Source organism: Manacus vitellinus, unplaced genomic scaffold, assembly GCF_001715985.3.
Source record: "Manacus vitellinus isolate BGI_N305 unplaced genomic scaffold, ASM171598v3 scaffold_0_pilon, whole genome shotgun sequence".
Lineage (NCBI taxonomy): Eukaryota > Metazoa > Chordata > Aves > Passeriformes > Pipridae > Manacus > Manacus vitellinus.
Genome location: NW_021938789.1, coordinates 33,692,835 through 33,706,993, shown reverse-complemented (window position 1 = coordinate 33,706,993; position 14,159 = coordinate 33,692,835). Strand labels below are relative to the sequence as shown.

The 14,159-nt window shown below is 33.9% G+C and overlaps 1 protein-coding gene across 4 annotated transcripts in view; it reads right to left on the bottom strand.

The window, feature by feature from the left end:
- Positions 1-3,003: 3,003 nt before the first annotated feature.
- The window catches only part of SPOCK3 (SPARC (osteonectin), cwcv and kazal like domains proteoglycan 3), a 177,904-nt gene continuing 166,748 nt past the window's right edge, over positions 3,004-14,159 (bottom strand). For all 4 annotated transcript variants that reach the window (XM_018071059.1, XM_018071069.1, XM_018071053.1 and 1 more), the window contains 4 exons: positions 12,184-12,405; positions 5,593-5,655; positions 4,338-4,475; positions 3,004-3,356 (listed from right to left, as the gene is read on the bottom strand). In XM_018071059.1, the coding sequence (XP_017926548.1) occupies positions 3,184-3,356; positions 4,338-4,475; positions 5,593-5,655; positions 12,184-12,405 (596 nt within the window). In that variant the 3' untranslated portion in view covers positions 3,004-3,183. The remainder of the gene's footprint in view (positions 3,357-4,337; positions 4,476-5,592; positions 5,656-12,183; positions 12,406-14,159) is intronic.

Here is a 14,159-nt window from a genome sequence, read left to right as displayed (position 1 = left end):
TTTGTTATTCCACCTGGGCACTGGATTTTTAAAATAATACTAAAGGAAATCCATTCTTGTCCATGTGCACAAAACAGGTAAAAATCTTTCTACTATTGGTATGGTCTGTCCATCTTCCAGAGTCTTGTACAATAATCCAGTTTTTTGTATAAGCAAACTAATGACACTAATTCATTTGCTTTTAAACTAAGCATATCTGTGGCTTGACCTGAAATATTCCCTTCAAAAACTATAACATAATTTATTGCACTGAGGTTGGTATTCTTACTTTTCAATGAAACTGAGAATTATAATTCCACACATCCTTAGAAGAGCACAAGGATTAATCACTGTGTCTGAAAATCTCCAAATTTATACCACTATTTTGCATATCTATAAATACATGTGCAGAACTACAAGATCAAGAAAAAAGTAACAAATGATTGCGACGATATAAAAATAGTCAAGGGTTCCCTACTGCTTTCTGCATGACTGCAGTCATGAGGACAGATGTCTGTGCAAATTTTTGCCTTTAATGAAAAAAGGAAAAAGTTTCTGAATGGTTTAAGTATTTAGCCATTTAGTTAAAGCCTTTGCCTTTATTTGTTCTACCCGTTCCTGATTTCCTGCATTTCTTTAATGCTTCAGTGGTTTCCATTTCATCTGGTATTATGAAAGATAAGCAATGCCATAGTATTAATCCATAGACAGTTACCTATTTTTTAAAAAAATAAAGGATCTTTTCAAAGGAAGACTTACACTGTCAATCTTCTCTGGCTTTTCCTCATGAATGAGCAATAATTCAAGTGTTTGTTGTTGTTGTTTTAGTTTTAGACCACAAAAATGACCAAAATTATCCCAAATCTCCATTGTCCCTGTTCTTTAGTAAATTTAGCTATCTTAACTTACTTGTGATTTTATGATAGATAGCTTTGATGCTCAGGGACTGAAATGCATGCATATTCCCTCTTCTTCCAATTCAGTGGGGAATTTTCAGGGAAGAAAGAATATAAACTACTTTCATGCTCTTCTGCATGACAGTTGTTTTCAGAAAGGTCTTCATACTGCAATCCTATTAGACTAAAGATATTATGAATTTTCTTTCCACATTTTAATTTTCCTAATATCACAAGTTTTAACAAAATGCATTTTTAGTTTGTCATCTAATGACCATTTATCACATAAAAAAACCCTCCACACAGTACTTGCTGCATCAGCCAATAATGACAACGCTTTTTCTTTAGCTTCTTTATTTAAAACCAATTTTTATATCAGTTAATTTCAGTGCTAAGAAACTGCTCTCTAACAAAATCCCACTATCAGAATCATAAACTCTTAACTATTTTTATTTAAGAAAATAATACAACTATGCCCCACAAATTATGACAGAGTTTGAAAAGAAATATCTCTCTTTACTATATAATGAAGACAATGTCATAAAAGTACATAACAAAGCCATAGAAAAACCAAGAAAATTACAGAAAAACGAAAGCTTGCTATGCCCTAGTCAAATGTTCTTAATGGAAATAAAACATTAATAAATGGTTTTATTCAAATAAATACATATTTTAATAAATAAAATGTATCTGAAACATGGAATTCTTGCCGATTTAAAATTTCAGATTATGTAAAAAGTCAAAATAATGGGCTATACTGGGTTGGCTACAACAGTCTTTATTTTGCAAACTATACAGAAACAGTAGAAAAGAAAATGCATTATACTTTTCAATATTACACAGAATAAACATTAGATTTAGTATTTAATGTGTAGAAATTAATTCAAATAAGAAACTGATTTTCCTTTTAATAAACAATGGGAAACCAGTGATCCATTTTTCAAACTACAACCTGTAGTAACACATTATACAGGTCATGTCAATTTTATTGTGGGCAAAAACCAACAGATAGGATATGAATTAAGATGATGGAGTCCCAAAATGTCTACACAATTAATTAACATGCTAACATAAATACAGTGATTAAAGTAATTTTCTCTACAGTCAAATCTTAAGTGCTACTCTACACAATAAGTATAATCTAGTCCACATGGTAATTACATAATAATAGGAAAAAAATTAAAATAATCCATTTTCTTCATTCCAGCAGCAGTACCTATACTGGTATTAATTTGGTAATTGGGTGTGCTTACCTATTGCCTAATATCCTATACTGGTATGCATGCTAAAACCTCTCTATTTCTATTTTGCAAGGCACCTTTACAATACGTTCTCTAAGTTTCTGCACTAGTAACAGAAAACAACATGAATTAAGATAAAAAGCGAAACTATTTCCTGAATTAAGAAAATAAAAAACATCATTATACATTTATTAAAAACTACCTTGGGTCAAGTGACAATACTCTGAAATACAGTCATGTATAAAGGTAATACAATTTTAAGCAAATATTTTTCCCCATGTAAGTATTTTATGCTAATCTGATTAGAGGGAAATACAGAGAAACAACAAAGGGTGAAACAATGTTTGAGTAAATAATGATAAAGTTTATACTGTCTTGACATGAAGAAAAGAAAAAAAAATAAGGACAAGAAAATTTTAGAATTACAGAATTGGTGCTTGTCCATGTTACTGCTTTTGAAAAATTCTTTCAGTAATCTAGTCATCCCCTAATAAAAATGTAACTACAAAAGAAAACTCAAAGGAGGACTTTGTTTTAGTCTTCCCTCCTGATAATTTTTCTCCATACCTTTGGTTAATTAAAGGTTGGTGAGATGCTACTTGTGCATCAAGGTTTTTGTACTGCAATACACTTTTGATTTATAAAATGGACAACCTGCAAAGACTTCAAGGCCTAAAACACTGACAGAACTGGAGTTATGGTATGTGTTCTGAAGAGGACATGCACAGTTCCAAGTAAGGGCAAATATCTTTTCACCAGAGTTTTAAAGAGAATGGTTGTCTTTATACTGTGTTTTGCACATTTATATTTTCATATACATTTTTGTCTTCAGGCTAGATTCCCAATATGTTTTCTTCAGCGCAACGGCATTTAAAAACTCAAAAGCACATAATATAATTATTCTTATTTAAACAAAAAAGTCTATGACTCCAGCTGCAATGTTTGAAATAATCATACAAAATATACATATTTGTTAGTACCCTTTTGATCACAGAGAGCAAAGGGATTTTATGAAATGTCATCTCATGAAACTTAGAAAGGTACAATACATGGACCCTCTAATATCATCAAATATATCCATCATGATCATCGTCATCATCAACATCATCATCTCCTTCGTCTTCATCATCATCTTCAATTTCATCTTCATCATTCATTAGTTCATCTTCATCATCTTCATCATCTGCCCATTCATGGAAATCGCCAGAGGCAAAATCACCTGAAGTCTCTAAATCGACAGCTAAAAAGGTATGATAGTTATAGAAAAGACTCACAAGATACACTACATATTTATAGTATATTTTACATTAGCATACAAAAGGCACACCAGAATATTTACTTCCAGGACAACTACAACATGTGACATAAAAATAAAATACAAATAATAAGAAGATTTTTTTGTCATAAAAGAAATAAATTTCAAAAGTTAATGAATTCCTCAATGTTAACAAAAGGAGACAAATTTTACGGATTTGTAGAACTATAATGAACGCTAGGAACAACTGAAAAAAATTAAGTTCAACTTACAGATGACAGTAAGGACTACTGACTACTGTTCAGTTCTTACATATCTATCAAACTGCCCATTTATTTAGAAAGGATCCTGGATCAGATGGACAATAGGCCTGAGCGTGTATCTCAAATACTGTGTTCAATTTACTTTCTGCTTCAGGCTATGTTCTTTTGTTGCAGAAGAAGTGAAAAGGAGTCATATATGACTATAAAAAAAAAAGAGAAATACTTTTTTTCATCTTTTAATCAAATAAACAGCAAATAAAGGTGACATAGGAATTCTTGGAAGAAGTTGCACAGTGCTGTACAGAAGGGAAAAATAAGGGAAGATTTTAAAAACTTTTGGTAATTCCCTCAAATATAAACTGAAAAGAAAGTCAAATTGAATTCACTAGCATGCTGATTACCCAAAGGAATTCCATCGAACATTCTGGGGCTTATCTAATTCTACTCTAGAAAATTAACTTTTCCTGGGTTTATAGACACTATGCCAAGCACGTATAAGGAGTCTATTAATAGCTGACCCCAGTGACAGAAGTTCCAAAAAATAATGAAGTAATAACAATAACGAATTATGCACTGATATTTTTTGCATCAAAATCCATGTAGTTGGGTCCCACATCTGTTCTTACTGAAGAAATTTAACCTGGTTGGCAATCAAAGGGAATAGCACCTCTAAATCAAATACCACAAAGGGATTTTAACTTACCACATTCTGCTGCACCATTTGTTCTGGATCCTGTTACCTCATTACCGTATCTGTCAACACACCAGCACTGCCCTATGCTTCCATGGCACTGACTTGGTTTGTAATACCCATCTTCATCACAGAAGGGGATGTACTGCCCTGCGACACATAGATATGTAGTAAATGAGTGTATTAAAATCTGCCCCTTGGCCAACATAACAATTATAGCTGAAAGCAACTACCTTTTGCTGTTTCATCATTCCAGACTCTACACTGACTGGTTTACTTTTACTAAATTCAGTTAGCAGAAAGTGACTCAGTATATCAAATGTGGGAGGGAAAATAACGCATAGCAGTCTTGGATTGATTTCAAGAAATAAAGTGAGCAATCTTTCTTTAAATTTTTTGTTGATCCTGTGATACATATTCCTTTCTTCCTGAATGCCTTGGTCAAGATATTCACTGTATTCTGGGGAAAAGGCTCAAATGTAGAAACCACTCCTGAATGGGAAGTTCTATCATCTGCGGAGTACAAAGAGGTCTGAATAGTAAGGGCCAGGCTTCCTGGACTAACAATTTGCTAAAAGAAGTTAATTGTATTTAATATGTATTTTACAAACCACTTAGTTACATAGTAATATTTAATTATTTCACCACAGAAGACAAATGCATTGTAACACACCACCACCAACTGTAAAAAAAATCAGTGTTAAATTTGCATTTATACGTAAAAGAGGGACTTATTTTGTGAGGCAGTGACTTGCCTAAGGCTGAATAATCCACTGGTTTTCATTTGGACACTTTCATGTGAAAGTGTACAGTTCTTTTTAGAAATCATCCTTAGCAGAAATACAGTTTTGACTGCTTTGGGTCAAGCCTTTTATTGTAGCTTTTATACAGTGGCTAATGGTAAAAGGAAGATTTTACACTTCAGTAATATTGATACAGTATAAGCTGATTTACAGCAAAGATTTCAATTACTTAAAGAATATTACAGTCAAAGGATCAGCAGAGATACTAATTTAGGAGTGCCTTAGACTGTCCCCTCTATAACTGTGAAAACGTACCTTCTATCAGGGTAATAAAACAGATGTAAGATCTTTTGGTAGGTAAGGTAATAAAACTAAGTTTAATAGCTTTCAAAAATTTCATAAATTTCGTAGCTGAAATTTACTGCGGTCTATCTTCGCTGGATTAATATTGATTTTATGTTGCTGTTTCACTAGGCTTATTTATGTAAGCAATAAAACCTTCAAAAGAATGATCTATGGCTCACCTAGGAGCTTCTTTCCTCCTTGCTGCTTCTGAATGTTGCTGAGTTCTGTCTGGCAAGGTGGGTCTAAAACGACATAAAAATGTTAAACAGATTACACTGTATCTAGGACAGAAAGCATAGGACTAAGTTTTCACAGTTCACGACACTTTAAGGTCACTCTAACTACTGATCTTAAGAAACACACGCATCTGAAATGAAAGAATTACTGCACCTTGCTACAGCTCCAGAATTATGAATCTGCACACCACCATGGATTTGTGCGGAAGACCACTCCCAGTTAACTCACCTCTAAGTGAGCATTAGTCACTAGTTTGGAGGATCAAGGAATGCTAGACCAAAGTATTAAGTCCATCACATGTTATTTGATCAGTCCACAAAAATCAAAATGCAACTGTGAAGCTTGCTTCATGTACTGCTTAGAAAAAGGATGGCTCTTTCAATTTCTTCCCTTTTGTCCTTGTTAGAAGTCATGCCCAAGTTTTGTATTTTACATAATACACTAAGAAAATAAATATTTTTTTACTTCACTGGAAGTCTGCAAGATTGTGGTTCTATGGCAACACTTTAAGACTGGGTCTTAAAGATACAAAGCCCCATGTTCAGCAAACCAACTTAAAAATGTTGGCCAAAATGCGGATGGCTCTAAGAGGTAGAATAGGTATTAAAATTCAGTTTTCCATTCTTCAGTTATAGCCTAATCCAGTTCTGAAAAATTTAATTTTCTACTGTCCATAAAAGGAAATCACAGTATGCCCCATGAATGGGAAGAAAATAAGATGTGAATGTATATACCTTACTGTTGAATACATGAAAGAATCAAAGACAACAAAGTACTAATTAATCTCTGAACACTGACATCGTGTACTACATTAGACCATTAGCACAACAGCATTTCCCATTCTGAATCAGCATTTGTATTACTGATTTTACTCACATATGTCTTTAGCTTATACTGTTCCCAGACAAAATCTCATATTCTATGAATATTAAATACATTTTACATTTTGGCAGACTCCGACAATTTATAATACAGCTTTGCCACGTAGGTGCCCTTTTTTTCCATGCAAACAGAAAAAAGCCTTCTGAGGTAGTTTAAAGACGAGTAAGACTGGCCTAGCTTACTGATGAAGAACGCATGTATGACCAGAACCCAGTCCCTGCAGGGCACTCTGGTGAGAAATGCCTAGATGAACTGTGGATCAAAAATATATTCCTGGTAAACACAGAGCCTCTTGGCTGGCATTTGGTACTATTCATGAGCTCTTTTCTAAGAGAGTAAATAAAAACTAGAAGACCATAATAGCCCCTTACTGACAGCAGGTTGTTAATTTCTCTTGGCTCTACATTTTATATATCATTTACATATCCAATACATTTAAAGAAGCTTATAAACATTTCCAGTGGCCTCAACTCTAGTGGGCCAGGTTTTTCACACTAAATCTATGATGATTCTTTTTAGAGTTAAGACTTTAAAAGTAAGTTCCACTTTCAAAGTACTGTCCACAGGAGTCTCAGTGCCAAAACAAATTTTCAGTTGTCCTTCCAGATAACCAACCGATTTTCTGTGTGTGCTCTTGAAAAATCACTGGGATTTCACATCACTGGGTGGGTACTGGGTTTTAAGAATTTAGTCTTTGAGTATTTGCTGAGGCTACATAAAGTTTTATTTTTTTTGTTGTAAGAAGTGCTTTGATGATGATCATGATCGCTATTTGCCAGAGATGTTCATTACTTTTCAAAACTAAGGTTTCTGCCTTTCCTGATATTTAAAGAGTTAAAACTTTTAATTCTACAACATTCTGAGGATCAATTATTTCTTAAAACAAAGGTATTTTCCATTAATCATTAATCTAATAAATGACAGTAATTTAATACACAAGTATCAATAGGCTAGAAGGATCTAGGACTGGGGTGGATTTGGCAGTGTTAGGTTAACAGTCAGATTATGTTACAGAACCTTTTCCATCTAGTCTAGTCTAGTCTATCCTATCCTCCAAAGAGATGGGAAATACAGTGAAGGAGAAGAACTAGTCAAACAGGAAAAATACACTTATTTTGTTCTATGGAAAAAAATCCTAAATTGGAAACACAGATCTAAACACATGAGCACTAACATGTGGAAAAGTAAAAATTATCAACTATGCCTAAAGAAAAAAAAATTTCATTTACAGCTATAAATCTTTGGTTACATAATTACACGTGCCTGTAACAAATGTGGATAGAGCCTTCCCAAATCTTCGTTCGCGAAGCCCAGCCATGGATGAATGATGAACATAATTACAAAAAGGAATACAACTAACCAAGAGGTAACATGGCAACATGAGAAAGTTACTTACCCAAAACTCTCTTCTTCTCAGAAGTTAGGTCTTCAAGATTCACATTTAAGCTTTGCTTCTCAAGATAAAAGCAGCAAAAACTCTTAACAATACTAAATCACTCTGTTGCTAAAAACTGTCAAAGAGAAGGTTAGAAGTTCAACCATCTCCTTTTGGTCTATAGCATATCCTTTTTCTTCTTTCCCCAAATTATAGTGCTTCCCTCTTTATTTTCCAGTTAGTTCCTAAGTTTGAAAAGCTTTCTTTAAGATTTCTGAATTTATTTCAATAAAAAAGAAGAGTCACAGGACAATTTCTGGCAGTCCTGAGCCAAGAAGAAAAAATCCCTTTACAAAAATCAGTGTGGTGGCTTCCTTTGAAATAGCAATTAATCTGACATCAGTCTTTATGATAACCTGAATACAAACAATGTACCTAATTATCTTCATTCCTAATCTACTTCCATAGACGTGGAAGGAATTGTCTTTCTGATAATATCACTGCATTATTATGAGTGATTCATGAACCATGTAACACCAGCCATCCACAGTTCTTTAGTGCTACAAGTACTCATGCACACCATGTTATTTATACTGGCCCTTGAGACATCAATATCCAGTCGTGTCAAGAGGTGCTTCCAGGACAGCACAACTAAGCTTTGGTTTACCAAAATGGCACATTAACAGAGCAACTGGAGTAAAACTAGTAGATTTTATAAAGAATGTCTTTCATTTTTTACAGACACGTCTGAAGGAGCTGTTACCTGCACAGTGAGCCTCCAGCTTTCCAAGATTCTCCATCTTACTCAAATACAAAACAGTGATTTTCCACATATCAAGTAGGTAATATTTGGCAGAGCCCCTAGGTTCTGGAACATGGTCCACTGCAGATTAGCCTGCCTTGTTATGTCTTGCCTGTGCTTGTGGTCAAGCACTGTAATTGTTCTTGGACATCCAAGGTTTTTACTTTAGGGATCAGAAGCATCAACACTAGACTTCAAGAATTCTTTCAGGGGATCTCATTGATGATCATCATTTATCTTGATACACCTTCCTTTACAACCATCTATAAATATATTTGAAGTCCTTGCAATCTGAAGACTGAAAAATATGAATCATGATAATTATTATTCATCTGTAAGATGGACTGTTTTTAGTCATGATGATGTCTTCTAGGCATGACAGACAGAGAGTCTGTAAGAAAATCCACCTAGAAAAGTGCTGGACTAATAGATTCATGCAGAGGCCTGCAGTAAAGAAATACTTAGGTGCTAAGCACAAATATTCCCAGTAGAATTGGGTACTCTTCTACTCTGATTCAGTGATGCAACAAAGCAACGCTACAATAATAATGAATTACTGGCAAAAAAAAAATCAACCTATTAAAAGGTTGACATTGCAAAGGCCTCAGCATTTAGGTAAGCACTAAAGTGACAAACTAGCATCAAACAACTAAGAAAACAAAGTTCTGGAGATGGGCACTGAAGCACTTACATGAATTGTTGTTGAAACTTGAGGGCAATAGCAACCAAAGCACACAGGAAGACTTGCAAAGAGCACCGGAAAAGTGCAGATTTTAAAGTATTGCAGAAATGCATTATAGTTTCTTGGATATATCTCAGAAATACTAAACTACATTTAAAGCAGAATAAGACAAGAAAAAATGCAATGAGCATCACTGAGATGTATGTAAGTATTTAAGCACTAGTCAAGGCGGGACAGCTACTATAGGAAGATCATCTTCTCCACAAGAAGGATCTGACTTCATAGGAAGTTGCTTATATTGACTAGAAGTTGTGAGCAATGTGCAGTAATGCGTCTAGTGCAGTGTAATGCATCATGGTATATCTCAAGCAGAAAGAAAGAATGAAGAAGAGTTGCAAGTACTTGTCTGATCCCGACTGTCTTGTATCATGAAGCTAAGATCAAAGACCATGAGGGCTTCTCAGATAATGACTTAAGCAATACAATGTGCTTTCAAAAAGCACAATGAAATTGCTATCCCATTTTGATACATATTGTTGACTAAGTTTTGTATTCACTTTTGAACACTGTTAATCAAGAACACTGTTGTAAAACCGTTGATCTGCCCAGAAAGTAGCTACTAAACTCAATGAATACAGGGAGCTGCTCTGCATGGCTCGAAGCATTCTGTTAATATCAACTTCTTTTAATAAACATCAGAAAGAAGCCACTGAATTTCTCTACTTTGCCATCCCTTTGCTATTAATAGCAAAGGCTTAGTTAAAGGCCTTATTTAGATTGTTCAATCAAGTAAAACATAACCAAACATGAACATATTTCAAGGTTTTAGCACAACACTGCAAACTACGAATAAAGAATTCAGTGGGTTACTAATACCAGGAGTTAGGACTCAAACCGTTGTGCAAGAGCTAATACTAAGACATGAAAAAAAGATGATAAGCTTCTTTTTTTCTCCTTACACCTAAAAAGGAGAATACAGATTTTGATGACAGCGCTAATTTGGAAGGATGAAGGGCATGTCTAATCTGCAAGGACTGACAAAATTGACATTTCACTTCATTTAACAATGTTGAGGACACATCTTTTTTACTATATGCTATCTAATCTGTTAAAGATCAGTGCCTTATCTCAACACCATTATCAAGACAGCAAGGAAATTGGTAAAAAAGGGAAGGAAAGCTTGATAATGTTGGATTCTGCAATGTGGAGAATCAGTGTCACTGAAAGTCGGATCTGCTGGCATACCATTAATAACATTCTGTAGCATATAGAGCAGTCTTTACAATACCATCCTCAGGTTCTAGCTGTATGTTGAACAAATATTTAAGACAAGATGAGTTTATAGGCTATAGAAAGCAAAACTACCTGAAACTAATCTATGGAAGGGTTTTCTTAATGCCCTGGTTATGTAGTACGTACACGATATAAAATTGGTAGAAAAACCTTGGACCATATTAGGCCACATATTATGTGCTGTACTTCCTCTGGCAACTGAAAAGAATTATGCTGCCCTCCAAAGTGTAAGGTTGTTTATATATTAAGCTGAAATTATTGTGGTGGTAGTTTTTTTTATTTCAAAGACAACTGAACAAAACATGTTATGTTCTTTAAGAACTACCTTACTTCTGGGATGGGTTATTTTTAATTTGCTAATTTTGTTAGCAGTACATACATGCTTATAAGATAAAAGCCAAAATTATTGTTCTACTATGAAACAAACAAGGTGTTTTGAAAATTTAAATGTTAACTTTATAACTAGAAATTTACCAAGGAAATCTGCTATTCAGTATTTATCTATAGAAGTACAGCTCTATTTTTATATAGATTTAAAACTGGTAGATGTGGCATGATAAAAACCTTTATTTCCACAGAAATCAGAATCATGTTGATTGCTAATGGGAATTTATTATGAGAGTTTTAAGGGTATAAGTGAGATTTAAAAACTGATACTAAAATTTTCAAAAAGGTTGAATTGCCTTTGCAAACTTTCCACCAAATCAGTTTTATCTCCTCTACTGGCAGAAGAAATTTAAACCCTGGTTGCTATTTATCCTTTAAAAAAACTCCCTCATGTTAGTAAGAAAAGTGAAGGGGCAATTCTGACCAATTTTAGACAATATCTAATGAGTAAATTCCTTGACACATTATAACTAGTTTGATCATATAAATTATTTGATGTCTCACCTACGTCTAAAATTTTTTATACTCCTCAGGAAATAATGCTTACAGGTCATGTTTATTTGTATAACCAAATCACATCAGAACATTAACAAGATATTTAACTAGGCAATAAAAATCTACCGGTTTTAGGTCCAAATGACTGGAAATAACTTTATCCATAATGTTCATTCAACTATTTTATTAGGCTCACAGAACATTAAGATACTCTACATTAGCAATAAAAAAAGTTTATTTTATAATGTAGGCAAAGTAGACTGTGAAAGAATTTAAGTAATTTTGTTCTTTATTTTGATCTCTCTCCTCTACATATGTATTGGATGTTGGCACAAGGAACAATATAGTTGTAAAAGCATTTGTTGCTGTTTTGCACTTTATTTAGAATACTTGAATTTTTAGCAAGTGTTTCCATTTAGCTTGGGCTGGGGTTTTTTGTTTGTGATTTTTTAATTTCATTTTAGGTATTCACCATAGGTCAAAAACCTTAACACAAATTCATTGTACAGCATTTAAGAGCTTGCAGTTTACTGTAATCTTCTTAATAAGTTAAAAAAAAGATGAAGCCCAACAAAAAGGTCAGTCATATACATATGCAGTTTGTTCTCATCTTTTACCTTGCTGTCTTTGGAAGCAGTAGCACCACTCATTGTTAGATATCAAACTGTCTTTGTATGTGTCACAAGAATTGAAGAACGCCCTGGTGCATGGCTCATTCTTGTCAAGGTAAATGCTTCCGAGTTCCGACTGGTCCAACAACAGGTCATAGTTCGTATCAAGCCTATTAAACATCCAGCCAAGGGAGTCTTTGCAAATTGGCAAAATACTGGTATCAAATCCTAAGAGGTAAAACAAAAATAATAAAAATTATATACTAAGAAAGATAAGAGTAGTTGTTGAGTTTAGCCATCCCAAAAGAATGCTGCATCACGGGAACAGCTCTGGTGGTACACAGATACAGTACATACACAGTGCAGGCTACTGAAATACTACATATAAATTATATGTCAGATTCAATTTAAAAGTCATTAAATTAACCTGCTAAAAAAATTAATACCATCATCGGTCTCAAAGCATTTAGAAATACAAGTTTTCTTGTCAAATGTCATAACTATAGCATACACACTACGTACGCTAATAAATGATATACAGTGAGTTCCTGGAAAACAATTCTGTTAAAGAATTTAGGTGATATTATAAACCAGGAGACTGAAACTTAAATGGTTTGCAAAGTTTATAGAACTAAGAAGATAATAAATTCCAGAAAACCTGTTGGAGTTCATGGTTTTTTTTTTTGTTCCATTAATATACATTTAAATCTGTGAAAAAGTAACATGATAGCCTCAGCAATGCTTTGAAAGTTGTATTTTATCTTTATCTGGAGTACTTTCTATCTCTGAGGAGACCATGGAAAAGATAAGTGGACACAGGAATTCCCAATTTCTACTGCTGTTAAAAATCAAGCCTGTCTGCCTTTGCTGTTGTTTTGACAACATTAGAGAAATCTGTAAAGCACTTCTATACTGCTAAAACAGGTCAACTTGGATAACCCAGTAATTGTATTTAGAAATCAGTAAATTTTCTTTTACATATATATCTGCATATGTACATGTCCACACTATGGCAGAACAACCACTCCAGAAAGTAAAAGAAGAAAGCTGATAGCATCAAAAATTCCTTGTTGAAGTCGGACCACCACATAAATCCCCTTTCCCCAGAAATCCTGGACTAACTGTGACTCTTCATCAGGGTGATCTCACTTTTCCTTGTTCGCTTATGACCTGTTGCATTAATTATTAATTTTGTTTGAAAGAAAGAGAAAAAAAGCAAAAAAAAAGCCAGTCATTTGATATTTTTAATATTTTTCATGAGTTTAACACAATTTAAAAACATAGCCAAGCGTTCAACCAATGACTTCTCTCTTCCTTCCTCTCCAGCCCCTGTTAACACATAAAGACTAAACTTCTTTTCTGTGGATTATGAAAAGCAACAAGATACAGGACCCAACAGAATGAATAAGGATATTATAGTAGATGTATTATTAAACTTTATCTGTAAATTATATCAAAATTATTCAACAGGTGTTTCTGATTAGAAAAATTCTGTAAGGTTCCTCCATCTTAAAACATTTTATTTAAGGTTAAATATTCAGTATAACATTATTTACCTATAAGGCTCTGTTCCTGAAGGCCTCTTAACACTTTCTCTCCTAGTCCTGCTTTTAGCTAGAGATCCTTCTCACGACCTTGGATTCAGAAAGAGGTTGACATGAAACGTACTGTCACCTATCCTGCCTTTTGTGTACCTGCATGACGGGAGAAATTATTCTTGTGCTCATAAAATTTTTCTGAATTTACCACTCTGGCCAGTTCACCAAACTGTAAGAGAAGGGGTAGAAAAAGAGTAACCATGAGGAGACAGATTCTAATTAACAAGATGCCAGCTGGAAGGGAATATATAAAAGCCACTTTAAGGGTGTATTCAGGTGTATCTTGTGGGCCAAAGTAAGTAATTGTAGATAATACATCTGCACGTGGAATTTTGAGCATGAATGTACTGAAAGAAGCATCACTTTCAAGTTTCAGACAAAGTG